General features: G+C 65.2%; 3 protein-coding genes across 4 annotated transcripts; all 3 read right to left on the bottom strand.

The window, feature by feature from the left end:
- Window positions 1–2,238: 2,238 nt before the first annotated feature.
- Window positions 2,239–3,504, bottom strand: FUT7 (fucosyltransferase 7). Its single transcript, XM_016211779.2, is given in 3 exon segments — window positions 2,239–3,210; window positions 3,212–3,255; window positions 3,347–3,504. Coding segments are annotated over 3 exon segments (1,029 nt in total). The 5' UTR covers window positions 3,360–3,504.
- A 5,183-nt stretch (window positions 3,505–8,687) lies between these two features.
- Window positions 8,688–14,126, bottom strand: NPDC1 (neural proliferation, differentiation and control 1). Of its 2 annotated transcripts, XM_087823095.1 has the most exons (9): window positions 14,000–14,126; window positions 11,284–11,430; window positions 10,024–10,158; window positions 9,753–9,926; window positions 9,592–9,658; window positions 9,433–9,517; window positions 9,271–9,350; window positions 8,967–9,063; window positions 8,688–8,857 (listed from the first exon to the last, which is right to left on the bottom strand). In XM_087823095.1, the coding sequence occupies exons 1-9, from the start codon at window positions 14,109–14,111 to the stop codon at window positions 8,780–8,782; spliced, it is 975 nt and encodes a 324-aa protein (XP_087679221.1). In that variant the 5' UTR covers window positions 14,112–14,126; the 3' UTR covers window positions 8,688–8,779. The 2 variants fall into 2 exon arrangements, with proteins under 2 accessions (XP_087679221.1, XP_087679222.1); XM_087823096.1 differs by lacking the exon at window positions 9,753–9,926.
- Window positions 14,127–15,898: 1,772 nt separating this feature from the next.
- ENTPD2 (ectonucleoside triphosphate diphosphohydrolase 2) lies at window positions 15,899–21,570 on the bottom strand. Its single transcript, XM_087823277.1, has 9 exons — window positions 21,454–21,570; window positions 20,085–20,202; window positions 19,299–19,449; window positions 18,952–19,111; window positions 18,637–18,864; window positions 17,907–18,167; window positions 17,705–17,824; window positions 16,533–16,667; window positions 15,899–16,435 (listed from the first exon to the last, which is right to left on the bottom strand). The coding sequence occupies exons 1-9, from the start codon at window positions 21,568–21,570 to the stop codon at window positions 16,229–16,231; spliced, it is 1,497 nt and encodes a 498-aa protein (XP_087679403.1). The 3' UTR covers window positions 15,899–16,228.
- Between the last annotated feature and the right edge of the window lie 3,829 nt (window positions 21,571–25,399).

Raw genomic sequence — 25,399 nt, 5'->3', positions numbered from 1 at the left:
ACCCCCCGTGCGCGTCTGGGATCCTCCCGCACAGGCGCCCCCAGGCGGCCACTGGCCCCAGGACGCCCCGGGGGACGCTGGGGACCGTCCACGCGACCGCCCTCGCCTCCCTCGCGGCGCTGGAGGCAGGAATCGCAGCTGGACTCCGGAGACCCTGGTCCCGGCCCCCGCGGCTGCAGGGCGCCGTTGCCTCCCTTGGGGACGGAGAGGGCAGCCCTGGGCGGAGAGCCCCTGGGGAAGTTGGCCACTCCCCGCGAGGCTTCCAGAGTCGGCATTCCGCCGACCTGCGTCCCCTACCGGGGCGCGGCTGGCGAGAGGGACGGCAGCCGGGCTGTCCCGCCCCTGGAGGGCTTCCTGCGCCCTGGAGAGCGAGCCACTTGGTGATAAGTGGCCGGATGGGCCTGGCTGGGCTCTGCCTGGGCTGCTGCTCCCTGGGCATCAGGAGGAAGGGAAGACACCCATGGCCCAGAGCTGCCCTGTGCCGCCGGGAAAGGCGGGGCGCCTGGGGAGACTGGGGCGCCCCCTCTGTGCCTGGCTCCCTGTTCTCCCCATATCCGGGGGCGAGCCTGGCGTCTGCACAGGGAGCCTGGGGCCCAGTGAATTCCGCAGAGGTGGTTTGGTGCCTGTGGGGGGCTCCTTGCTGCTGCACAAAGGCAGAGGTGAGGCCCCAGCCTGCTGGGGAGGTTGCAGGGCCAATTCCCCAGGTAGCCCACAGAGGGCAGGCCGGCCAGAGGCCAGGGGGTGGCCCTGATGCCGCCTCCCAGCCTCAGTTTCCCCACTTGTGAATGGGAACGGTGGGCCGTGCGATGGCCAGTGTCCGGGGTGCACATATAGGTAGGTCACACGTAAACCGAGTGGCAGCCCCGGGGCGGCAGCTCCCAGCCCCTCCCAGCTCCGTCTTTGCAGTGGAAGGAGGGCCAGCCCAGGCAGGTGCATGGACACAAGCCCCCCCCCCCACCCTGCAGCCTGAGGACACTTCCTTCTCCCTGGTCAGCACATGGGGTTAGGTCAGGGCAGGAAGTCACTGGCAGGCCTTTCCCACAAGCCACTGCCAAGGGGGAGGGCAGTTTCCTGCCTCAACCTGCTGCCCACCCCCACCTAGGGCAGGGACCAGCCCTGCGCTCCTGTCACAGGGCTCGGCCTGTTGGGGCCCCTGTCAGCACCCCCAGCCTCTCGTCTCACTCAGCCGCCTGCCACAGGGCTCCCTGGCTGCAGCAGTGTCCTCGGGGCCCCTCCCTGCCAGGCTGCCACCAGCTGCCTGGCACAGGGGACCCTACATCACAGAGCAGACCCAGCCTGAGAGTGAAGTTCCAGGGTCTTCAACATGGGGCATCTTACCCCCCCCCAGCCAGGTTCCTGACTTCGCCCCCTGCCATCCACCCGCTTGGTCTTTTGGGGGTCAGGGAAGGCTCTCTGATTCAAAGCCATTTAGCAGGAGCTGAAGGAACAGGGGGGCGTGGGCAGAGCCGTGCGGAGGAGGCGTCTCAGGCAGAGGGAGTGCAAAGGCCTTGAGATGGAGCAGGAGGATCCCTGGAGGGCACAAGGAGGCCCGTGTGGCCGGGATAGCAGATGTGTGGGGTCCTGTGCTTCCCAGACTTGACACATGCCAGTCTTGTCTTTTGTTTCTTTATTGACCAACAGCCCCTCCCCAAGTGGACTGCAGGCTGCAAAAAGCCCAGAACAACCTGGCTGGCTCAGCAGTGCCCGGGCCAGCACAGGGCTGCACACTGGGCTCCAGAATTGTGGTGCGACTGGGCAACGTGACTACACATCCTGGGCCAGGGGACCTTGGGTGCAGAGGAGGCTCCGGGGTGGCAGATTTTGCCCCCACAAACCACAGGGTGGCATGTCCCCAGCCACAAGGCCCTGCCTCCAGTCTGTCTCAGTCCTGCATCCCCACCTTCCCACGTCAAGAGACAGCCTTGACCTACCCAAGACCTGATCAAGGTGGGGAGGGAGGTCCTAGCAGCCTCTCCTCTCTGATCCACCTCAACATGTACCCCCATTCATTCCCTCACTTCTCTCGCCTGCTCCACAAATGCCTGCTCCAATGTCCACCAGCCTCCTCCTCCAGGCAGCCTACCCGGACCAGCCCACTCCTCCCTCATCCTTGCATCCTGGCCTCTGACCCCAGCCTCCGTGTTAGCCAGATGCCGGGCGGTTTGATTTGAACGTCCAACGGTCCAGCCACACCGCCCATTCTCAGCCATCCTCGCCCCTGCCTCCGCCTGCCGGAGCTCAGGCCTGGAACCAGCCCTGGAGGTCCTGGTAGACCTGGTTACGGGGCAGGTGGGGGTAGCGGGAGCAGATGGCACAGAAGCGCTCCCTCCAGTCACTGACCAGCCGCACACGGAACCGTTTTCGCCAGTGGAAGTAGCCCCGATATTGGCTTTCGTTCATGCCCAAGAGGAAGGCAGCCAGCTCGTGGGCCGAGCCGAAGTCGTCCACGTGCACAAAGGCGTCTGGCGGTGCGAAGGCCTCGTAGGTGGCCCGGGGCGGCCCCAGCACCACAGGTACGGCGCCGGCCGCCAGGGCGTTGCGCCAGAACTTCTCCGTGATGTAGTCCGGGTGCTGCGAGTTCTCGAAGGCCAGGTAGAAGAGGTACCGGGCCACGGTGGGCAGCAGGCAGTCCATGCACAGTGGCCGCCTGTTGGCTCGGCCAAACACGTCCACCTGCAGGTGGGGCGCCAGCTGCCGGTACAGCTGCACCCGCCGCTGCTTCGTCTGGAAGTTGCTGACCACCCAGGCGGCCACCCCATTCTTGGCGGGCAGGGGGGGCACGGGCCCCTCGCGGGGCTCCAGGCGGCCGTAGGGCACGAAGATGTCCGAGTCACGCCGGTAGCTCAGCACCCAGTTGAAGACACCCTGAAGGCGGTCGAGGCCGCGAGTGTGGCTGGGTGACTCCATGGAAGCCCACACCCAGGGCTGCCCAGGCGGCCGCTCGGCCAGGGGCAGGCGGGCCCGCCGGCTCTGCAGCTCCCGGTGGTGGAAGACCACGGCATCGGCGCTGGCCAGCAGGCTGCGGTTGGTGCTCAGGCAGCAATGGGCCACGCCGTAGCTGGCACAGGTGTTGCTGGGCAGCTCCGGGGGCCGGCTGGCAAAGGGCCAGTGCCAGACCAAGATGGTGAGTGTGCGCTGGGGCGTCGGGACTCTCTCAGGGGCCCACCAGAGCAGCCACAGGAGCCAGAGGGCTGTGAGCAGGGCTACCCCGGGCCAGGCCCCCCGAGGCCCGAAGCTTCTCAGCAGAGCCAGGCCCTATACAGGACACAGGAAGAGAGGCTGTCTCCCCGAGCTCACCCAGGGGCCCATCTCCCAGCCTGGCCCCCCCTGAAAACCAGACACTCACCGGCATTATTCATCCACAGCTCCCAGAATCAGTCATCGAAGAAACCCAGGGTTCTCAAATCACAGCAGCCACCTGGCAGAGGCACTCTAAAATCACAGCCACAGGCTGCACTCAGCCCACCCACCTGAAAGCAAGCTACTTTCATCTGCCCAGGATGAAGGAAACCAGGGCACCCTCCCGCCCCTGCTCCACCCTGCCCCCGCCCTGAAGGTGACCTTTGACATGCACAACCACCTTCACCCCGCCTCCAGTACGCTGGCTGCTGGGGGTAGGTGGCTATAGGAGAGGTGCTGAGCTGGGCCCAATTCTATGCCTCCCACGCTTGCTGGCCTCTGGGCAGGCACAGCACCAGGGAAGGGGAGGCCACCCTGGGTGGAGGCGACCCCACCCCAGAAGGACTCCCTGGAAACTGAGGACCCAGTCACTGCCCACCACCCAGGCCTGGGGCGCCCATGGAACGCAGGCATGCTTCCCTTAGAGGCTGCACCGAGCCTCCGGCCAGCGCCACCCTCCTCTCCTGCTGTGGCATCACCCACTTCCCCTGCTCACCGCCTGCTGGCTCTGCCGTGGGCTCCCAGCCCCTCACACTGCAGACCTGCTGTGCTCAGCTCTTTGCCAGGAGGCTGAGGTTTCTCCCGTTGCTTCTAATTGGGCCACCTCACTTCACCCCACCCTACCCACCCCTGCCCCTCTAGGACACCTGGTGCCAGAACTCAGATTCCCAGAGAGAGGGTTCGTCCCAGGGTCCTAGGACTGACTGTCTGCCCGCCCGCATGAGGCCCTAGCACATCCCCACAGTGAGCAGCTGCCAGGCCAGGCCTGGCCCCGGTGGGCGGCAGGGCCTTTCTCCCCCTCCTCAGGACCCGTGTTTGCAGGAGCCCCCGGCCGGGGGTAGGCCTGGGGTCCTGGAAGGGGTGGGAGGACTGCCTTTGGGGGCTCCAGGTCTCCTCCTCCAGGCCACAGCTCAGGATGAGGGTGGGGGCAGGGAGGGGGCTTTCCAGGCTGGAAAGGGAAGGAGTCCTGTGTCCTTGAGGCGGCGGGCAGGGGGCTGGCGCCCGCTCCAGGAAGAGGAAGGCTAGGATCCGAGCCCTTCACCTCCCCCACCCTCCTGCCGGCCCCGGTCCCAGCATGGAGATCCAGTTCCTTCCCCTTTTGCTCCGGTACTTCTGAGCTGAGGTACGGCCAACCAGCACCGTCCTGTCCGACATCCCTGAGCCCCGCCTGCACCCCACTCTCAGCTGAGCTGGTGCCCCTGAGCTTTGTTCCCCAGCCAGACGCTTATTTGGTTGTGGCTGTGACAGGGCAGGTCCGGGCTCTTGTGCTTGGTGTCCCGGAGGTCTCAGGCCCGTTGGGTTCTTGGGGGCTGCGGGCAGCAACCAGGAACTGTTGGCTGGGTCTACTGCCCTGTGCTGGGCTGGGGGCCTCCCTCTGCCCCAAATTCCTGTCCTCTGCTCTGGAGTCCCAGGGCTGCTGGCCTCCCCAGCTCCTCCACTGCCCTCAGGGTGGGAACCAGGGAGCAGACCCATGGGGGGCACAGGGAAGCCCAGAATGGGGCAGTTTGGCCCTTCGGAGACTCCCCACCCCCAGCAGAACCTCTGAGCTGCGGTGGGAGCTTGTGCAATATCGAAGAAGGGGAGGGCGGGCTGTGGGATCTGTCAGAAACCATCTGGCAGATGCAAGATGTGAACCCAGCAGCCAGGCCTGGCTCCCTGCTGCCAGCACCAGGACCTGGACAAAGAGGGTAGCTGTCACCAACCCCTGCCCTCCCAGTCACCCCAGTGTTTAAGGAGATGACTACAGTGGCACTGGGCCTTTGGCCCCACCCTGACTCTCTTCCCTGGCAGGGGACCCCAGAGGAGCCACGCCCTGCTCCGACCTTGTATTAGCCCATCACTCCTGCCTGGGGCAGGCACCAGTGGGTGGCAGGGGCACACAGGAAAGAGCTGATCCTGCCACAGCCTTTTAGCAGCCTGGTTTCTGGTTGCCAGAGCCTCTGCCCTTCCTGTTTGCCGGGCCAGGCTGGCCCAGACCCTTGCCACAGGCCTCACCCACACCCACAGTCTGCTCCCTTTCTGGGTGGATTCGAAAGAATCTGCCACCTTTACTCTGGCTCGGCTGCTCCTCATTACAACCTGCCACTCGGTTGGTGGCCATGGGGCCCCCCATCGTGGGAACCTGCTGGCTGGGAAATGGGGCTCCAAGGTTTGGCCCAGAAATGGGTCAGAATGAGAGACTCTCAGAGGGAAACAAAGTGAGAGATCCTGAGTCAAAGGGAAAGCAGGGCCTCACCCTGCGGTGTGTTCCCCAGGCCTTGTGACTCACTGGGGCACAGGTGGGCACCCATCTCCAGCGCACAGTCCGTGAGCATCTCAGAATCAGAAGCACACTGTCGCCCTGCAGCCAAGCACCCCCCGCGCCACCGGCCTGTTGCAGGGCCAACCTCCCAGGGGACACCCATTGAAGCCCAAACCAGGGAAATGGGGCCCACACTAGCCTCCCAATCACTGCCCTTGGCAGACAACAAGCCACCCAGCCTCAGACCAAGGGGTGCCTCTGGGGGAGAGGGCCAGAGCCCACCTGCATGCTCCAGGGGTTGGCCTGAACGGGGCAGAGTGCAGACTCGTGCCCCGAGGCCCCCTGATGACACAGCTCCAGAGCCACCTGGCTGGGAGGGAGTGAAGGCCGGCGGCAGAGGGAGCCAGAGAGCAATCTAGTCTCAAGGAGAGGGTGGGGCGAGGGCAGGGTGTAGTACAGGGTCCCCTTCAGGAAGGTGGGTGCACTGAGGCTGGCAGGTGGCCCAGGGGGTCTCCAGCGTAGGGCTCAGCCAAGGGGGCAGCACTGGCGTGGTGCCGGGAGCCACTGGCAGCAGGCAGCGGGCGGGGCTGTCCTGCCTTGAGTGGGACCACCTGGGTATCTCGCAGGCACCAGCCCCTCCTCTCCTATGTCGCCCCGACAGGCTCAGGAGCACAGCCACTTCCTTGTGCAGGAGGAGCTCCAGGATCTGCTGGGGGCTCCTCCAGGGACCTACGCGCTGTACCTGACTTTGGCTCACCCCTTCATTTCCATGCTGAGACACAAGACCCACTCCTGGGGTAGTGGGCAGGTTTGCAGCTGGGGGACTCAAAATCCGGAATTGCCCAGGCTTGGGGTCTCCAGGGTCCCTGTGGGGCCAGGACCTCCCTGAGCCCTAAACCCTGGCCGCAGGGCAGCCCACCAAACCCCCACCCTGGGGCCCAAGGGAGGAAGACGTTTGTAGGAATTTGGACAAAAGCAGGGCCTGGCTCTGAGTGAGCCTGGGGCCACTGGAAGCCCTGAAAGCTGGGGGGCAGCGGGGTGCTGAGCTGCTCAGGGCCCTCTGCCAGGCAAGGGGCTTGAGGGGGGCCTCATCCCCAGAGGACGGCAGCCCCTGCCTGTGCTTCCCTGGCCCAGGCCCGTTGGCTCCCTCTCATTGCAGCTACCACTGGAAGGGGCACCCTCTTTGCTGGCGCCCTGAGGAGTGGGCAGCAGGGACTCTGGGGACAGCTTGGGGGCCCCCCGAGGAAGGAGAAAAGACAGGATACACTGGTTGGCCATTCTGTCCACGTCAGGGCAGCAGGAGGTTGGAAAGGTGGGGGTCAGGACCCCAGAGCTCCAGGGGAATCCCCTGGGCCCGGGTCTGCAGGATCAAGCCAGCGAGACAGACTGGCCTGGACCAGGCCCAGCTGGGTGCCAGGCTACCTTTGCCCATGAGGCTTCCATCTCTCTGCACCCGTTTTCCCCACAGTTATCTCCCCTAACGGCACAGGTGAAGTAACAGTGGACACGTGTCCTCACCAGCCGCCCTCATCCCACACGAATTCCCAGACCCTGGCACCCGCCTCCTTCCACGTCCCATGCCCGTGCATGAAGGGAAAGGGGCCCCAGCTGAAGGCCGGCCCAAGGCCACAGTCCACGGGTTGGAGACGGGGAAGGGACTTCTCAGCCTGGGTGGGCTCTGGCCTCAGAAGCAGGCTGCTTTATTTATTTTATTCATTTTATCTCATTTTTTGTTAATCTCACCAGAAGATATTTTTCCCGTTGATTTTTTTTAGAAAGAGTGGAAGGGAGGGAGGAAGGGGGAGAAAGAGAGAAACACCGACGTGACAGAGACACATCCACTGGTTGCCTCCTGCATGTGCCCCGACGGGGCCGGGGATTGAACCTGCAACCCAGGTACATGCCCTTGACCAGGAATCGAACCTGTGACTCGCCAGTGCTGGGCCGATGCTCTGTCCACTGCGGGCTACCAGCCAGGGTGAACAAGCCATTAGCTCCAAGCAAGCCAACCCCAATTCCCCAGCCCAGCCCAGCCCTACCTGTCTGTCCTCAGGGACCCACCTGTCCACTCAGGGCTGCCCCCATCATCCAAGAGCCAGAGGTCCAGCATTCCCTGGACCCCCATCCAGGGAGCACCGAGGGACTTCTGAACTCAATGCTCCCCCCTGCACAGCCTCGGTAGGGCACACAGGTCTCATCCCTTGTCCCCAGTACCTGTCTCAGCAGTTCTGACCAGACAGTGCCCTTCCATGCCCCCTCAGACATACCCACTCTGTGCCTGCAACTAAAGGTCACCCTTCCCTTCCCTTCCCTCTTTGTTCCTCAGTGGGGTGTTGGGGTGGACCAAGACCCTGCTCCTGATATTGGGGTCCCCTCTCTCCCCTCACCCAGCCCACCTGGTGCACCCAACTGTGTCCCTCAGTTCCCTCTGCCTGGCAGAGCCCCCTCCCCCTGTTGCAGAGGCCCAGGGGCCAATGTGGCGCCTGTGACAGAGCCATCCCACCCAAGTGGACAACAGGCAAGAATGGAGGTGCTGGGTGCCCGCTGCCAAGTGTCTGGGGTACCCAATACCCAGCCCTTTTCATCTTACACGGGACAGGGTCTTTCAGAGGGTGGCACCAACTTCAGATCTGCCCAGTCCTGCACCGCACCCCGGCCGGACTTGGGGCAGAAGTGTTGGGAGGGGTGAGGCCTGGAAGAGGGGATGGTCCTCCCTGTCTATGAAAAACTAAGGCCTCCCTTCCCCAGCAGGGCAGAGGTGCCCCCTCTCTGGGGGTGTGGTTGAAAGGCTCAGGCCCCCACCCCAGGGTCCACCCACCATGGCCCCAAAGGCTGCGGGTGGGTCTCCAGCACAGAAGCCAGGTTTGAAAAGTGCTTTAATTGGCTTGTCTCCAGCATTCCCACCCACGCCTGGTCTCTGGGGTTCTCTCCACCCTCCTTTGGGGGTCCAGAATCTAGAGGACAGGTGCAGGGAGAACAGAAGGTGCCCTGCCCCCCAAGGGGTTTCCAGCTGGCGCCCCAGCTCAGCCACAAGAACGGCCAAGGATCAGAACGCGGTCTCTTTATTGGGAAACGCGGGTCCCTGGCTCCCCACCCGTGGATGGTGGGGTCCTCCGAGGGTGGGCATCACCCTTCGGGTCACTGCGGGGGAGCCGGCAGGGGTGCAGACAGCGAGGACTGGTCGAACAGCGGGTTGCGGACCTCCATCTCCCCAGTCTGCAAAGGCAGGTGTCAGGCACGCCCAGGGCGCAGGGTGGGCAGTGCCCAGGGAGGGGGCAGCCCCCCAGGAGCTGGTAACCCCTGCGCCCCAGCCCCGTGCACTTACCGGGGCCAGGCCCGGGCACTCGTACACCGTGAAGTCGCCGTCTTCGCTCTCCTCATCGGAGGAGGCCGAGTCCAACTCCTTGGGAGGCTCTTTATGCCTGGTGGGGGCGAGATGGCCGCGTTCTCCCACACCCTCCAGGTGCCAGGGGCCCAGACTGGAAGTGGGTGCTCAGCGACCCCGGCCATGCCAGGGTAGGGGCGGTGGGCTCTGGGGTGGGTTGGCTGGGCCTGGGTGAGGGCTGGGGGGGCTGGGGGTAGAGGCGGCGGGCTCTGGGGTGGGGCTGCCGTCGGGGTGGGCATCTCACCGCTCTAGGCACCGCATCTGCTGCCGCTGGTGCTGGTAGTGGTACACCTCGGCGCTGTGTGCCAACCGCTGGTCCCCCGGCTGCAGGGAGCAGGTGGGAGGGTCAAGCTGGGCGGTGGGGCTGGGGCTGGGGCAGCAAGTAGGGCGGGGTGAGACCACGCACCGAGATCCTGGGTGTCGTGGGGGAGCCAGACACCTGCGGGGCCGCGTAGTCAGCCTTCTGGGTCAGACGGATGTCTCGCTGGAGCCTGGGGAGTGGAGAGGGGCCTGAGACCCGCGGGGTCGCCGCCCGCCCGCCCACCACCACGGGCCCGGGGCTCACCTGCACCAGCAGAAAGCAGCCACTGAGAGAGCGGCCACGCCGGCCACAGAGCACGCCAGGATGAGCACTGCGGAGAGGGGTGCGGAGAGGGGGGCGCAGTGAGGGGCGCGGTGAAGGCAGCCTTCCCATTGGAACCCTGTACCCTGCCCGCCCACACCTACCGAGGGCGAGGCCATCGGCGTGCCCACCCCGGGGCTCCAGGGGAGACATGTGCACGGGCCCAGACGACACAGGAGAACCCAAGGAGGTGCGGGGCGTGGGCGTGGGGGCTCCCCGAGTGGAGGGGAGGCCCAGGTCGGGACCCTGGCCTCTCTCTGAGAGCCCCAGGGTGGCTGCTGCAGAGAGAAGGCAAGTTATAACCACAGGACGCCGGGCGTCAGGGTGGCGGGGAGAGGGGCAGGGCAGGGAAACGGGGGGGGGGGGCAGTCTCACCAGGCTCCAGGAGCTGATGGGGCGCCTCTGGCTGGGACAGGGCTGTGAGCTGCCAGCGCCCTGCTTCCTGCCGGGCTAGCTCCTGGGCCAGGAAGTCAATCTCATCTTCCAGTCTGGGCTGGGGTGGGCCCTCCCCTGGGGAGGAGAGGGGCCATCAGGTGGAGAGGCCCCCCAGGCCCTCCCTAGCAACATGAGCTGTAGGTGCCCTCCAGAGATGGAGGCACCCATCCTGGAGCCAGTCCCCAGACCTAGGCCTCCCTTCTCCCTCCAGGCCCCTCCCAGACACTGGTGGCCTGAGGACCAGGTACCAGCGGGCAGCCCCTTGTCCTCTCGGGCTGCCATGGTGACAACCGAGGGGAGCTCTCAGTGCGCAGCAGCATTCCCTGGAAAAGTATGGGTGTGGGCGTGGGCGTGGGCAGGCAAGGGGCAGAGGTGCTAGGGGAACGTGCATAGGCCTGGAGAAGGGCAGGAGTGTCTCTCACCCCACCCATTACCAACAAAGGGGTGGGCAGAACATCGGGACACACATCACTGCACCCCGTCACCTCTGCCAAGAAGGGCAGTGGCTCCCCAAGGAGCGGGGAGAGGCCCCATTCTGTCCCTCCCACCTCCACCAGAAGGTGGGCAGCTGTCTGGGTAGCCCTGGTGGCTGGGCCCCCCTTCTCTCTGTGGTGGGTTCTGTAGGCCAGACAGAGGCTCCAAGCAGACCCCCACCACAGCACCCCCAGAGCAAGCTCTGCCTCTACAGCAGGCCTACAGGCCCCAGCCCCTACTCGGCTCACTGCCAGGAATACGCTCCTCCAGGAAGCCCCTCCCATGGGCCCAGGCTCCTTGGCATCCCCAGCAGCCCTCGGGATTGCCCCATCACCCCTGAGGTCACTCAGCCTCCGGCTGGCCATCCCCACTCTGGGCTCAGGTTGGCAAGCAGGGCACCCCCAGCACACAAGGGGTGAAGAGGGAATGAGAGAAAGGTCATGATGGGGAAGGGGTGCCTGAGGGGTCTGGGGCACTGTGCAGGGACCCAGGCCTGGGGAACTCTGGCCCTGCCTCTTCCAGAATCACCCTACCATTTCACACCGATAGGCCTTGCCTCAGCCCACCACCAGGCTCTGCGCTGGTGCCCTCTGGAAAGGATCACCAGGCCACTGGCGGGTGACGTGAGAGTGCCTGGCATCCCACAGAGCTCAGGGAACCTGGGAGCTGAGGCTGGGGGGCAAATGTGTCAGGGTGACGGAGGGAGGATGTCCTGCTCTCCCGTACCCAGAGGCCGGTGCACCCTGGGCACACAGAGCCCGTGATGGTCCTCCCGGAAGGGCTGAAGGCAGGGCCCACAGATGTGAGCACCTGGGGGGCACCGTGCCCGCCTCTTCAGGGCACAGTCCAGGCTCCCAGGACAGGTGGCCCCATCTGGGAAGGAAGGAAGCAGAGGCAGGTTGAGGTCACGGCCCTTCAGAGGCAGCACTGTCCCAGGCACCCCTCCCCCACGCCAGGAGCTGGCTAGGCCTGGCCCTGGCCATTGTTCTGGGTAAGCCCTTCCTCCCAACTGCCAGGGTCAGAACCAGGAAGATAAACAGTCCGAAGATTTATCGGAACTTCCCTGCCCCACCCACTCCCCAGAGTCCATTCTCCAGCCCGAGCCCGGCCTCTGTACGGAAACTGACCCTGACTGTCCGGAGCCCGGAGCGCTCCTGGGCTGGGCTGTGCAGCCCTCCACATCCCACCTCTGGTCCCAGTGCCCCAGAGCAAGCCGCTGTCCAGACTGGGAGCCCCAGAGGGTGGGGGCTCAGGTCTCTCTCTGGCTCAGGAGCAGCAAAGGATGCTGGCCACCCACCTCTCCCCGCGTGTCAGGTCTGCCCTCCGAAACCCTGACATGCCAACCTATAGCCCGAGACAGCAGAGCCAGAAGGCAGGACAGAGTAAGTGCCTGACCCAGAAGACAGTCACTCCCCCCATGTCCAACCTCTGGCTTGTCACCAGGGCACAGAGGGGCTGCTGGGGTTGAGGAGACCTGGGATGGACTTGGCCAGTCTCACTTGCTTTGGATACAGAATCGGGGCTGGGGTTGCTCCCCAAACCACCACTGCCAGGCACCAAGGAGTCTCTGGGACTTTGGCCAGGCCCAGTTCCTAATTTGGGGCCTAGACCAGTGTCCTATACACACAACCAATGGAACCCATCCTGATACTAGCGGATGGAGGGCAGTGGTCCTCTCTGCCTAAGTTTCCCCTCTGATGCAGAAGGTAAGTTGTCTCAAAGCTAAGGGATGTCCCGAGGCCAGTCACTGGGCAGCAGAGCCAGCAGAGCCGGTGGGATACCCAGCAGGACCATCAATCCTGCTAGGGGAAGTTAGGATGGGGGTGCCTCTGGAGGACTGGGACCCCTCTCAGCCAAGGCCCTCACATCGCAGAAGGGCCACTGGGGCCCAGGGTGATGTGGGGGATCAGGGAATGCCCAGATTTGTTCTCCAGGCCTTGACAGGTCTGACTTGGTTTCCATGGTAACCAGACATCCTTGTAGGCATCCCCTCCAGGAAGTTCCAGCAGCCCCATTCTGCATAGTCTGGGTCAGCAGGCACCAATATCAGTGAGCTGGGCCCGGGGTTGGGGCTGGTTAAACATTAAGCCCGTGCCAGCAGGTCTGTCTGGACCCCACCCACCAGATGGGTGCTGGGGAACCAGGCACTCCACTCCCTGCCCCTGGTGCTGAGAACCCAGAGTGAACCAGGCCAAGGGTAGGGGCCTGAGGGCCACAGCTGACTCCAGGGTCTGGATTCCAGGGGCCTTCCCATACTCCCAGCCGCCCCCAGTCCAGGAAGACGTGGCTGCTGCCTGCTGAGTCCTGGAAAAGTCCCCACTCCAGAGCCTCAGGGTGCAAGAGGAGGTTCCAGGAACAATGGTAGCTGGAGAGTGACTGGTAGCCCACCCCACATCTGGGCATAAAGTCAAGAGCAGCGGGCATGGCACCTGCTCACCCCCAGGGCTCAGCACATTGGCTACAGCCCCTTTTTTCAGGAGGCCCCACCCGGAGGCCCTGGAACAAGGCTCTCAGCAGGCAGCCTCTGCCACCCCCGGCCAGCCAGGCTCTGGCCCTCCGGCCTCCTCAGACACTTCTGGTCATGCCAGCATCCCATCTAGGGTGCTATGCCCAGGAGGAAGCCTGCCTTGCTCTGGCCTCTGAGCCCACACACACAGAACCACATTGCCTAGGTCAGCATTCCAGCATACCCTAAGTCACTTAATTTCCCTGTGCCTCAGTTTTCTCATCTGCAAAACGGGCTAAGAAGAGCACCTCCTTGTGGGGCTGGCTGTCAGGAGAACGGAGTGAATGTGTGGACACAGAGTGTCCCAGTTCAGCCCGCTGGGGCCCTGGGGCCCTGCAGACTGTCTCGGCCTGGAAGGAACCTCAGTGCTCATCTGAGAAGCAGGGAGGGTCTCCCAGGACCCCGAGTTCACTGCACCCTGGGAGGTGCCCCCCAGGGCCGGCCTGGGCACACTTAGGCAGCATGGCCAGGTCCGCCAGGGCGGAGGGTGAGGGAGGGAGCTTGAAACTGGAACAAGCGGTCAGAGACCTTCGGCGCTTTCAGACCCTGATCGCGGCAGCCAAGCAAGACCCGAGCCCAACACCGCGGGAGGCGCGGGGCGGGCGGGCCCGGGGCCAGGCCCACACCCAGACCCCGGCGCGGGCCCCACAGGCCCAGGCGCAGGGCCGCCCCAGACAGACACACAGGCTCACGGACAAAGGCGAGAAGCGCGTGAACTTCGGGTTCGCCGCCGGGCGCCCGGGAGGAGCCCCGTCCAGCCGGGCCCTTGGGCGGCCCGGGCCTGTCCACCCCACCGCGCGCGGCGCTGGGCCGGCCGGGCCCGCGGGGCCTGGGGGGCCTGCGGGGCCTGCGGGGCCTGCGGGGCCCGGGGCGCGGGCGGCGGCGCGGAGACTGACGGGGGCGCGCGGGCGGCCCGGCCCCGGCGCCGTCGCTCACCCGGGGGACCGGCGGCCGCGCCGCGCAGGGCGGCGCCCAGGACGAGGCCGGAGAGCAGCAGCCGCAGCAGCCGCAGCAGCCGCGGGGCGGGCGGGGGGACGGGCGTCGCCATCCTTCAGCGCCAGGGCAGCATGGCACCGCGCGTCCCGGGCAGCGCGCGGGCTCGGGCTCGGGCTCGGGCTCGGGCGCCGCGTCGGCGGAGGCGGGAGGCGGGAGGCGGGAGGCGGGAGGCGGGAGGCGGGGAGGCGCCGGCGGCGGTGACGCTGCGGCAAAGGGCCCGCGGTGCGGGCGCGGCGGCGGGAGGCTGCGCGCGGGGCCTGCGCCTGCGCGCTCCAGCCGCGGGGCGGGGCCGCGCCTCCGCCTGCGCCTCCCCTCCGCGCTCCGAGGGCCCCCCCACTCTCCGGGCGTCCGGGGGGCTCCACCAGCGCCGCCTCTGCAGCAGAGGCCCGTCCCTGCGCCCACGAACCCGGCCAGGGTCCGGCGGAGGGCGGGCGTCCCCGCGCCTCCCCGCCCCCCAACTCCCTCTCCACCCCCGCGCGCGGGGGCAGGGGCTCTGCCCGCGTCTGGGGCTCCCGCGACCGGGACGCCGGGACACGCGGCGCGCACCGGGGACAGGTGCACGGGAACGCACGCTGTGCGCAGGGGTGCGCACGGGTGCCCAGGGGTGCCCAGGGGTGCCCAGGGACGCCCCGGGCGCTCAGAGACGCGGCGAAAAGCAAACGCGCTCAGAACCAGGCCCGTGTTGGTGGCCGCTAGGGGTGGGCGTGGGGCAGCCGCTCTCAAGTGAAACCACCAGGGGGCAAGAGTGGCCTGGAGCTGCGGACGAGTCAGCTGGGAGCTGTCCACGGTCCCCAGGTGGCAGCCCTTCAGTTCCCTCGGGCCCTGGGACAGCGAAGCCGCTGTGACGCGCCCGGTTAAATCCACCTGTTGCCCGCCGAGAGCGCGCCCACCGCTCCCGCCTGGAAACGTCCCTCCGCTCAGGCCATGAGCCCCCAGCCCTGGGCGTCGCGCCTCTGAGCGCAGGAGACGGGGCTGGCTGCCCGCCGCCGGTGAAATGGCTCACAGACCCGCGGGAGGGGCGGGGGAGGGGCGGGAGCAAGGCGGCCGCGCTCTCCCGGCACACGGGGCACTGATCGGGCAGCGCCTGAGCTCGCTCCCCAGGAAGGCCGGGCAGGTGGGAGCCCGCGCCTCTCAGCGCTGCAGAAAGCGGCGCCTAGGGGAGGGGCTGCAGGGGCCACAGGTGGGCGCCCTCTGAGACCTCTTCCCATGTGGAAAAGCATCCAGGCGGGAGGCCAACTGTCTCCCCCACCCCTTGCGCTGGTGAAGCCCGGCTCTTCACAAGGCTCATCCCTCCCAGAGATGGGGCCCAGCATCCCTCCCTGCCCTAATCGCAACATCCCGGCACAGGACCCCCTGTCAAGGGTTTTCCCCTCCCCCCGTCCCTTGGCACACTGCCTGGACCCTAGGCACCTGCCTTGCCCACGACCTACCCTCTCTGCCATCTCCACTCCCCCCACCCCCACCCCCAGGCGCACTCTAGGCCAGGGCCCAGCCTCCAGTCTGGCCTAGGTCACCGATGCAGATCTGGGGGTGCTACAGGGGCTCTGCTGGCCAGAAAAGACTCAAGGGGCTCAGGAACTCTTAGCCCAGCCATCCAGCAGCGACTCCAGGCCACGAAAACGGAGCAGGGGGCCGTGGTCGGCACTGCCCCAGGTCTGGACTCAGAGAGGAAGCTGGAAGAGCCAAGGTCCACCCTGGGGACAAGGAGTGGGCTTGCGAAGGGAACACAGCTGTGGGGAGGGAGGTCAGGCAACCGCATTCTCTCCACTGCTCTAGGACAAACTTTTTATTACAAAACTTTACAAGCAGGCGCTGGGCTGTGTCCCAGCCTGTGGGATCTGAACCCTGCCCCTGATACAGACCCTGGTGGGGGTGGGTGTCTGAGGGCCCTGATGACCAGAATAAAGGCTCCACTTCCTGGACACCCGCCCTGTGGTCACAGGCTGAGGGCTGTGGGGTGTCTGTTACCCACCCGCGGTAGGCGGAGCACGGGGCCTTGACACGGAGCAGAGGCGGGAGGGGCTAATGGGGCTGGATTTGGCCCCCTGTGGAAGGGGGTGCTAGAGGCACTGTCTTGGTTTCTGGGTGCATTAGGGGAGGAGATGGTGAATGTGGGGTGAAGTGAGGGATGGGGGGTATGGGTTCCGGGCAGCTGCCCCCAGCCAGTTCCTAGATGGCACTTGAGGACTTGGCGGGACGTGCCTGGCGCAGCAGCAGGACCAGGGCAGCCAGGAGCAGGGCGGCAAAGAGCAGGAGGAGGACCACCCAGGAGCTGAAGTCGGTGCCCTTGCGCAGCCCCGGAGGGGGGTCGGCCGGGATCATGTTGGTCAGGTTCAGCATGTAGCCAAGCGCCCAGCCGACCGCCGTGTCCCCAGCCTGCGGGTGAGGGGCGCAGCCTCAAGGTCCCACACAGCCCCAGGCCCCCCGGGGCCCCGCCCCGACACCCCGGCCCCGCCCTCCTGCCAGCTCCCACCTTCTTCTGGAAGGTCACCCGGCTGAAGGCCTCCTCGTCGAAGCCGTAGCCCCGGCTCAGCAGCCAATGCACGAACATAGCCACTGAGCAGTGGTTGGGCAGGTGGGGCCCCGCCCCGGGCGCCTGAGCCTGCAGCTGGGACACAGGCGGGGCAATGTTAGCCGCCCCCCAGCCCCGGCTACCAGGCTACTAGCTGGTCTCGGCCCCACCAGGCAGGGCTATTCCTCGGGGAATAACAGCGGACTGCAGGGTGGCTTTGAGCGCCTGTGCTTGGGAGGTGTACCAGGAGGGGAGGGCAAGGTTGGCAACCCAAGGAGGAGGGGGCCGCAGCAACCTCAGCAGGTGATCAGGGGAACGGGAGACGCTCCAGGCCTGAGCACCAGCCCTCGACTTGCCTCCTGCCCCACGCTCCCTCAGCCACCCAGTCTGTCTGCCCCTCGACATGGAGAAGACAGAAGCCTCCACCACCCAGCGAGCCCACAGACACTCACATGTTTCTCCCAGAGTCTCTGGTGGGTATGCCATGCTTCACGGCCTGAACCCCTCCACCTGCTTTTACTTGGCACCGGTGTCTGGCCAGTGGCAGAAGCCAGGATTCTGGCAGCGGTCTTCACGGGAGCCCTGCCGCTTCTACCTGCTCAGTCCCTCCTGAGCTCTACCCCTGCACCCGCCGCCCCACCTGTTTGGCCCGTTCCCCACGGTCACACAGGTTTGTGCTGGTTGTCCCCTCTGCCCTCCAGATCTTGGTTCCAGAGTTAAGTCTCAGGGAGGCTTCAGCAGCCCCATCTCATTTGGCTCCTGGCCTCTCTGCCACCACTTTTCCAGTCTGACTGGTGGTGTCTACTCCACCACAGTGGGCGCTCTGGGAGGCTAGGTCCCCTCCACTTTTCAAAAGCCTGGGAAGCCCGGCCGGGCGTGGCTCAGCGGTTGAGCGTCGACCTAGGATCCAGGCGATCAGGGTTCGATTCCCGGTCAGGGCACATGCCCGGGTTGCGGGCTGCAGCCGATCAGTGACTCTCTCATCATTGATGTTTCTATCTCTCTCTCTCCCTCTCCTTTCCTCTCTCTGAAATCAATAAAGATATATTTAAAAAAAAAAAAAAAAAGCCTGGGAAGCTAAGCGGCTGGCGGAGCCCTCCCCGGAGCCCTGGAGGAGGGGGAGCAGGCCTCACCTCATCCCAGGTCTTGTTGCACAGAGTGTCCACGGAGTGCTCCAGCTGCTGCAGGGTGGCCACGGGCAGCCCCATCACTGTCCTCAGGAAGTCCAAGGTGTAGAAGAAAGCAGAGAAGGCCTGCAAGGGGGTATGGTCACAGTGAGCCCAGGCCCCAGGCGCTGCAGGGCATCGGCCCCCCATCTTTGTCCCCTGGACTCACAATAAAGTCCCCGGCCACAGGGGGCTGGAAGATGCCATTGAAGGAGCATCGGGAGAAGGGGCAGGATGAGAAGTCGAAGAGCTTGGAGATGAGGTAACGGCAGAGGGGGGCGCTGCTGCTCCCCCACAGGGTGAACCGGTGACTGCTGTTGAAGACCTTGGGGCGCTGGGCTGTGGTGCATGGCGACTCATACACGTCCCGGAGCAGCACTTGTGTGGAATAGCCCCTCGGCCAGCAGGGGTGGAAGGAGTGGCTGTAGGTCTGGGGGAATGATGAGGGTGTGGGTTACACCCCCCCTACTTTAAGCACTGCCCACCCCAGGACCTGCAGAGGGCCTCCCCAGACGACCAGCCCGATGAATCCCCCACAAGTCCCACTTGGTGACATCACTTCTGTGCTCAGGAGCAATCCATGGCTCCCCGTTGCTGCTGGGCAAAAATCAAACCCCTTGGCCAAGCACCCTAGGCCCTTGAGATCAAGCCCTGGCCCCCCTTTCTCTCCAGCATGAAAATCACTAGGCCCACCCTTGGCCACTGAGCCTTCACCCATGCTGGATCCCTCCCCACCCGTCTTTCCAGCTGACTACAGCCGACCGGTTCCTGCAGCCTGGAGAAGCCTCCTCAGTACAGCTGCTGTCTGGGCTCTGCTCTGTGCCCACGGCCCCATCCCTTCCTGCCCCCTCCCTCCAGCAGGGCACATATAGTTGGGGTGGTCTGGGGGGGTGGGGCACCTGGAGTGCACTGGCCAGCAGCCTCTGGAGAACCTGGTCACGGCCATAGCAGAGGAAGCTGTGGGTGTAGACTCGGTACTGCTGGCCGTAGAGACGCAGCTGGACCTCGTTAGCCGGGTCCTCAGCCGGGCTGGCCTCCTCGAAGGTGATCTGTGTGGAGGCGCCTCCCAGGTCCATGGCCCCCAGTGTTCCCTTCCTTGGCCGGAACCACCGGCCTGCCCAGCCATACTGCGGGGAGTGGAGGTTGGGTCAGCTGGTGGGTGGGTGCTCGCCCTCCCCCTCCCCCCGGCTCACCGGACTGGCCAGCAGGCCCACCTTGATGAAGTTCTCCAGCAGGTAGTTGGCAGTCACCCAGCCAAACACCCCCTCATCCTGGCCTGAGAGGATGCGGGCACCACGGAAGTCAAAGGGGTACTGGGTCAGCGTCCGCGTCACAGCTGTGAGCACATTGGCCGAGGCCTCTGGACTGGTCAGACTGTGATACAGGGAGGTCTCTGAGAGGCCAGGTGGCTGTGATCCTGCTTTCTGGGTGCATGGTGTCTCCCCAGCCAGCCAAGAGGGGGCCCCGCCCAGGGCTGCTGCTGAGGGCACGAGGGGCCCATCCTGTGCTGAGGCTGTGGTGGGGACCCGGGCCAGGAAGGTCAAGGGATGGGCACACTCACTTGAGCAGACGCATGCCTGCTGTGGCTCCCAGGTAGAGGGGCGTGCCCGCATGTCTCTCCTTGGGCACGTCCCGGAGTGCCTGGTCCAGGCATTCGACAAGACTCTGGCCCGCCCCAGGGGGGTTGTCTGCATAGCTGGAGATGCCCCCACCTGGAGGGAGCAGTAAGATGGGCCAGAGCCCAGCAGTCAGCCCTGAGGAGGGCCAGAGGCCAACGAGGCTGGGGAAGGGGTCCTGGGCTCCCAAACCAGATGGTGGCTTAAGAACAGACAAAGATGTTCAGAGACGTTCACAGACAAAGGGGCCCACCTGAGTGCCACTCAGAGTCTCTGAAGCTGCCGCCGCAGTGGGTGTGTGTACACAGGTGCCAGGACAAAGCACTGGGCATTGTCAGCTTGGCCTAACCTCCCAGGGGCCTGCCGGGTGTGTGTGTGTGTGTGTGTGTGTGTGTGTGTGTGTGTGTGTGCGCGCCCACCAGCTCCTAGGAGCCCTCTTGCTCCGTTGGGGATGTAGAGGCCAGTCTTGGGCAGGCAAGGCCCAACTCTTCTGACTACTACTCAGGGCTTCTTTCTAGAACGAAAGTGCCTGCAGTCCCTACGAGGCCCACGGCCCAGTCTCTCTGTTGGCGGCTTCCGCAGCTCCTGCCTGGAGTGGGCACCACCCAGCACTAAGCAGAGGAGCCTGACTGCTTGGGCCTGCAGAGGCGAAGGCCAGAGAGGGCCCCCGGAGGCCCTACAGTTTGTGGGTATCCAGGCCAGGGTGCACCTGGTGCTTGGGGGACCCTCACCGCGCACATCACAGGAGCTGTGCTGGCCCACGATGCCAGTGTCATTCTCCTTGTCCGCCGGCCACTTGTAGACAAACATGGATGTGTGGGAAGAGCCAGCGTCCAGGACAATGCCGTACTAGGGGTAGGGGTGGGGGGTTACCTCAGGGGTGAGGGAGGGGCCGTGCCCTTTGCCCTCACTCCCCCTCTCCAGCCCATCCCACCCTGTGTCCAGGCCAGGGACAGCCACAGGGACACAGATTGGTTGGGGGACAATGGGGCCAGGAGCCTCTTCCCCTCTGAGGGCCGGCACTGTGCCGGCAAGGACATGCTGAGGAGCTGTGTCGAGGTCAGAGCCTCCCAGGACCACCTCTGGAATGTTGTCCTGGGTACATGAGGTCCCCAGGCTCCAGGAGTGAGCACAGCTGCAGGAAGAACCCCCTAGGGCCAGCCCTTCCTTCCTCCCCCATCTCAACCTCTCTGGGCTCAGCCCTGAGGACGCGAAAGCCAGGGCCCCAGGGAGAAGGCTGGGGGAGGCCTCCATCCGTGCTGGCCCCGGGCCTCAGAGCCTGGGCCACTGGGCGCTCAGCCTGCTAAGGGAGGGGGCCGGCCCTCCTCCTTCTGGGCAGGTGGATGGGACAAGCACCCAGCTGGCAAGGGCCACTTCCCAGCACCTGCCGCAGGGCCCGGATTCCAACAGGAAGAGCCCAGCGGGAGAAGGTGCCCTCCTGAGCCTGGGGTGGGGCTGCCGGGCACAGGGGCCACTGCAGTCCTCCCCCACCAAGGCATCAGCAGGCCCACCCATCCACCCGCCCCACCCTCGTGGGTGGTGGCCTCTGGCTACAGAGTGACCACTCCGGCCACGGCCCACCCCGGGCTTCTGGGGCGTACCCCCCAATACACACGCACACAGGCCAAGCCTTCCCTCACCCCCGAGTCCAAGCAGGGGTTAAGGAAGCCGGCTGGACTCCTGGACTCCCCTTCTCCAGCCCAGCCCACCCCTTTAAGACCCGCCAGGACCCCTGAAGGGCAGCCGCCTCACTGTCGGGGCACCACCGGAGCTGGGGAGGGGCCCCGGCGCCCCCAGTCTAGGCCGAACCCCGACCCGAAACGCCCCTGTGCGCTGCCGGGCCCAGCGGGGGCGCGGGGCGGGGGCGCACCGGGCGGCAGGAAGCAGCGCTTGGCAGGCGGGCGCCTCCCGACACGCCGGCCCCGCGTGTCCCCGGAAGCGCAGCCACGGCCCCGCCGCCCGCCGGGAGCGGGGCGCGCGTGGGGCCCCGGGCAGGCGCGTGGGCGCAGCCGGACCCTGCGCCGACCCCGCGCCCCGCGCGCCCCGCCCCGCGCGCCCCCCGCCCCGCCCCGCGCGCCCCCCGCCCCGCCCCGCGCGCACCTTGAGCGCGGGCGGCTCCCGGAAGTCGCGCGTGGGGACGCAGAGCAGCAGCAGCCCCGCCAGGCCCGCGGCGCCCAGCAGCAGCGCCGGCAGCAGCGACAGCGCCCTCCCGGCCATGGGGCGAGCGGCCGCCGGGCGCGCCGAGCGCGGAGCAGCCGAGGAGCCGGGGCGCGGGGTCGGCGCCGGGGCGGGGCGAGGGCCGCACCCTCCGCGCTGGCCACGCCCGCGGGCGCACCCCCTCCGGCCGGCCCGCGCGGGAGCCGCGTCCTGAGTCACCCCGCCCCCTGCGCCCGGGCCGGGGCTCCCCTCCCCTCCCCCAGAACTCGTCCCGCGGACGCTGCAGGTCCCCCTGGGGCAGGACCCGGGGACCCCGCATCCCGAGGGGCCGAGGCGCGTGGCTTTGGGCGGGAGGCCGGGCCCGAGGGGGGCTGGGCCGGCTCCCTGCGGGCCGGGTCCCCGCTGCACCCCCGGAGGAAGGGCCAGCGGCCCGCAGTGCGCCCCGGGCCGGGCCTGCCCCGGAGGTCTGGGCGCCCAGGTCAGCAGCCCCCCAGCAGGACGCCGGGCCCAAGGCGACAGGTGAGGGCGCCGGCGGAGGTGCAGGAGGGCCTCAGGGCCAGGGCCGTCGCCGCTGCCTCCGTGCCTGGGGTGGGGCCAGAGGCCTGGACAGGGGAGGGAGCAGGAGGCCTGGTCTTGGGGATAAAGGAGAGGGTCCCCCAGGCCAGGCCCCACAGCACACAGGTCCCCGGCACTGGCTGGGGTGGCAAGTGCTCAGCTGGCCCCAGACCCAGCTCTGCCTCTTCACCCCTTCATCCCATAAAATGCCTGGCCTCTGGGCTTTCACACCACCACCCCCCGCCCCTGCCCTGCGTGCCAGCTTGGCCAAACATCACCCCTTTTCCTGGCCAGAGGCCACCCCCACTTCGTGCACTCAGAGGAATTAGAGCTGCAGCACCAAGAACCAGGCAGAACTACAGGAGGAAGCCCTGGGGCAAGACCACCCACTGGGAGTGCCGGCGACGGGTGGGAGGTGGGGGCCAGAAGGGCAGCATTTGATGGGAGCAGGGGCTGGAACCAGCTGGGACAATTGGGCTGGGATCGCTGCCCGGGCTGAGGGTCTGGTGTCACAGGCCCAGCAAAGGAGTCTTTCTTTCTGTTTGGGACCCCAAAAGGAAGGGTGGGAACCCCAGGAGTTGGCTCAGCCTCCTCAAAGCCCTGCCTGGCTGCACCCCAGCAGAGAGTCTCTGGGTGGGGCCAGCAAAGGGCTCCAGGCCCTTGTTTCCCGCCAGCACTCTCCCCCCTTCCCCCAAGGCTTTTCTTTCACCCCACAAAGCCCAAAGGAAGGAGGGGCTAGCACAGGAGGCTGAAAGGAAGAGACAAAGGCAACCCGGAGGAGCCCGGCCCATAAAAGGGTATGAAAGGCAGGCGAGCCCCAGGCTGCCCCCGCACCTCGGCTGTCCTCCAGAACCCCCACCTCGCCCCGCTAGGCTGGAGCAGGGCTCCCTGATGTCCCGGCTGTCCTTGAGTGGAGCCCCACCAGGCCTGAGAGGATGGGGCTTGGACCCTGCCCTTGGAGGAGCCAGGCTCCTGGCCAAGGGCCCAGATGGGCCTGGGAAGAGTAGGGAAGGAGGCAGGGAGCAGGAACAGCTAGGACAAGGCTGGGAGTGAGTTCTCTCCCAAGGAACCAGCGTGGAAATGCCCCTTCTTGGCAAGGAGATGTCCTTCCGGAGCTGGGAGCTGGAAGGGGCTGGGGGATGTGAGTGGGAGGCCAGTCTTGGCAGGAGCCCACCGGGTGGGGCAGCTTTGGGGAACCCCGGCAGGGGTGGGGCTCCAGATGTGCAGCACTCGGCTTGGCCCTGGCCCCGGCAGGAATGCACTGTAGGGAGGTGTGGGAGGGCCCTCCGGAGGGGGATCCTAGAGCCCCCGTCCATGGCTGCCCCCGCCTCAGTCTCCCTTTCGCTGACCACAGTGATGGTGGCTGAGACCCCTTAGCAGGTGAAGGGTCCTGTGCTTATGTGGTCATTCAACACACGCTTGCCGAGCTCTTCTGTGGCCCGGGCATCTCAAGCTCAGGCAGGCACAGCGACAAGGCTGCATGTGGACCCCGTGCTGTGGGCACCGGGAGGCCCACCCACCCCCTGCCCCGGGGAGGCAGACCCACAGCAGGGCCCGTGGGTGCAGGAGCAGTCAGAGACTGCTGTGGCCCTGGCAGAGGTGTCCAGGCTGCTGGGTTTTGCGTGTGTTCCTCTCCTGCTGTATTGTCTTCCCCAGTCGGTGCATCTCCGAGGGACACACTGTGTTGTTTTCCCAGGTTTTCGAGCCATGTTTTTTTACTCCCTGGACACGCCGTCCTGTGACCAGCTTCCTTCACTCGCATCCTACTCTCCGGCTGCGTTGTGTGGACGCCGGAGCTGTGGCCGGTGCGTTCTGCCAGCGAGACTGTCTCCTGTCTTCTGCCGTGAGCCTTTTCACGTGTTCTGTGCAGCGTCCGTTCACGTCTTCAGTCCACTTTCGTTCTCTCTCTCTTTTTATTTAAGGTTTTTAATTGATTTTTACAGAGACAGGGAGGGAGAGGGAGAGACAGAAACATCAATGCTGAGAGCCATGGATCGGCTGCCTCCTGCACGCCTCCTGCTGGGCATCGAGGAGCCTGCAACCCGGGCCTGTGCCCCGACCAGGAATCCGACACTGATCTCTTGGGTCGATGCTCAGCCGCTGAGCCGCGCCCGCCAGGCCCTCAGGATCTTTTCAATCTCGGAGTCTTTTCTCGAGATTACTTCCCTGTGAGAACACAGTGTATTATATGACACACAAAATGCATGTTAACTGACTGTTTATGTCGTTGAGAAGGCTCCCGGTCAACAGGAGGCCCTCGGTAGGTAGTCACGTGTTGGGGAAGTCCGAGTTATATGTGGATTTTTGACTGCGCTGGGGGGACAGCGTCCCAACCCCGCATTGTTCAAGGGTCGACTGCATCCCGGACGTTAACCCTCTGGCTGTGAAATCGTAGAAGCTGCTTATTAGTCCAGCTGTGTCCATTTCCTGCTCTATTTTTTTCTTTCTCTGTTGGGTCTTGTGTGATTTCCATGAGGTCGGAAGACACTTCTGAAGGTCCTTTCTAAAGGTTTATTGCTGACTGTGAGCCTATGAGTCCCCCTGGACGGGGTTTCCCGCAGAACGTACAGAAAGGATTTCGGTTCTCATGTTCCATCTAGAGAACTGGTTGTCCCAGTGCCCCGAGTGTCACACGAGAGCCTGTCGGCCGTGAGGTCACACTTGGTCTTTATTTACCACCCCAGGACACTCACCCGCGGAATGAAGGCCCCGCTCCTCATTTCTTTTTCTGAAGCCCTTAACTTTTCCATGAAATTTCTTTTTTAAAATGTCTTTATTGATTTCAGAGAGAGGAAAGGAGAGGGAGAGAGAGAGAGATAGAAAGATCAATAATGAGAGTCATTGATCGGCTGCCTCCTGCACACCTCTGATTGGGGATGGAGCCTGCAACCCAGGCATGTGCCCTGACCGGGAATCGAACCCCGATCATCTGGATTCTAGGTCGACGCTCAACTGCTGAGCCACGCCCGGCCGGGCTCCATGAAAATTTTTGGATGACCTGCCCAAATTCTTTGAAAAACTCTGTTGGGATTTCAACTGCGATTATGTTGAATCTATATACACCAATTGGGGGAAATGAACATCTTTTATTTATTTATTCATTCATTTTTTAAAAAATAGATTCTCTTTTTTAAAATGTTCTTTATTGATTTCAGAGAGAGGAAGGGAGAGGGAGAGAGAGAAACACCAATGATGGGCCATTGATCAGCCGCCTCCTGCACGCCCCCTGCTGGGGATGGAGCCCACAACCCGGGCCTGTGCCCCGACCGGGAATCAAACCGTGACCTCCTGGTTCATGGGACTATGCACAACCCCTGAGCCACACCCATGGGGC

This window comes from Miniopterus natalensis, chromosome 12 (genome assembly GCF_054644295.1).
Source record: "Miniopterus natalensis isolate mMinNat1 chromosome 12, mMinNat1.hap1, whole genome shotgun sequence".
In the NCBI taxonomy this organism is placed as follows: Eukaryota; Metazoa; Chordata; class Mammalia; order Chiroptera; family Miniopteridae; genus Miniopterus; species Miniopterus natalensis.
This window is presented reverse-complemented; position numbering and strand designations above follow the sequence as displayed.

What these genes read in the sequence shown, in the direction of transcription:
- NPDC1 (XM_087823095.1), bottom strand. Translation starts at nt 14,111, where the DNA reads ATGGCGACGCCCGTCCCCCCGCCCGCCCCGCGGCTGCTGCGGCTGCTG. An exon ending in CGCGGCCGCCGGTCCCCCGG is followed by an intron (nt 11,431 to 13,999) that starts GTGAGCGACGGC and finishes CTTCCTTCCCAG; the next exon opens with ATGGGGCCACCTGTCCTGGG. An exon ending in GCTGCTTTCTGCTGGTGCAG is followed by an intron (nt 9,518 to 9,591) that starts GTGAGCCCCGGG and finishes TCCACTCCCCAG; the next exon opens with GCTCCAGCGAGACATCCGTC.
- ENTPD2 (XM_087823277.1), bottom strand. Translation starts at nt 21,570, where the DNA reads ATGGCCGGGAGGGCGCTGTCGCTGCTGCCGGCGCTGCTGCTGGGCGCC. An exon ending in GGGAGCCGCCCGCGCTCAAG is followed by an intron (nt 20,203 to 21,453) that starts GTGCGCGCGGGG and finishes CCCTACCCCTAG; the next exon opens with TACGGCATTGTCCTGGACGC. An exon ending in GCAACAAGACCTGGGATGAG is followed by an intron (nt 16,668 to 17,704) that starts GTGAGGCCTGCT and finishes CCTGTGTCCCAG; the next exon opens with CTGCAGGCTCAGGCGCCCGG.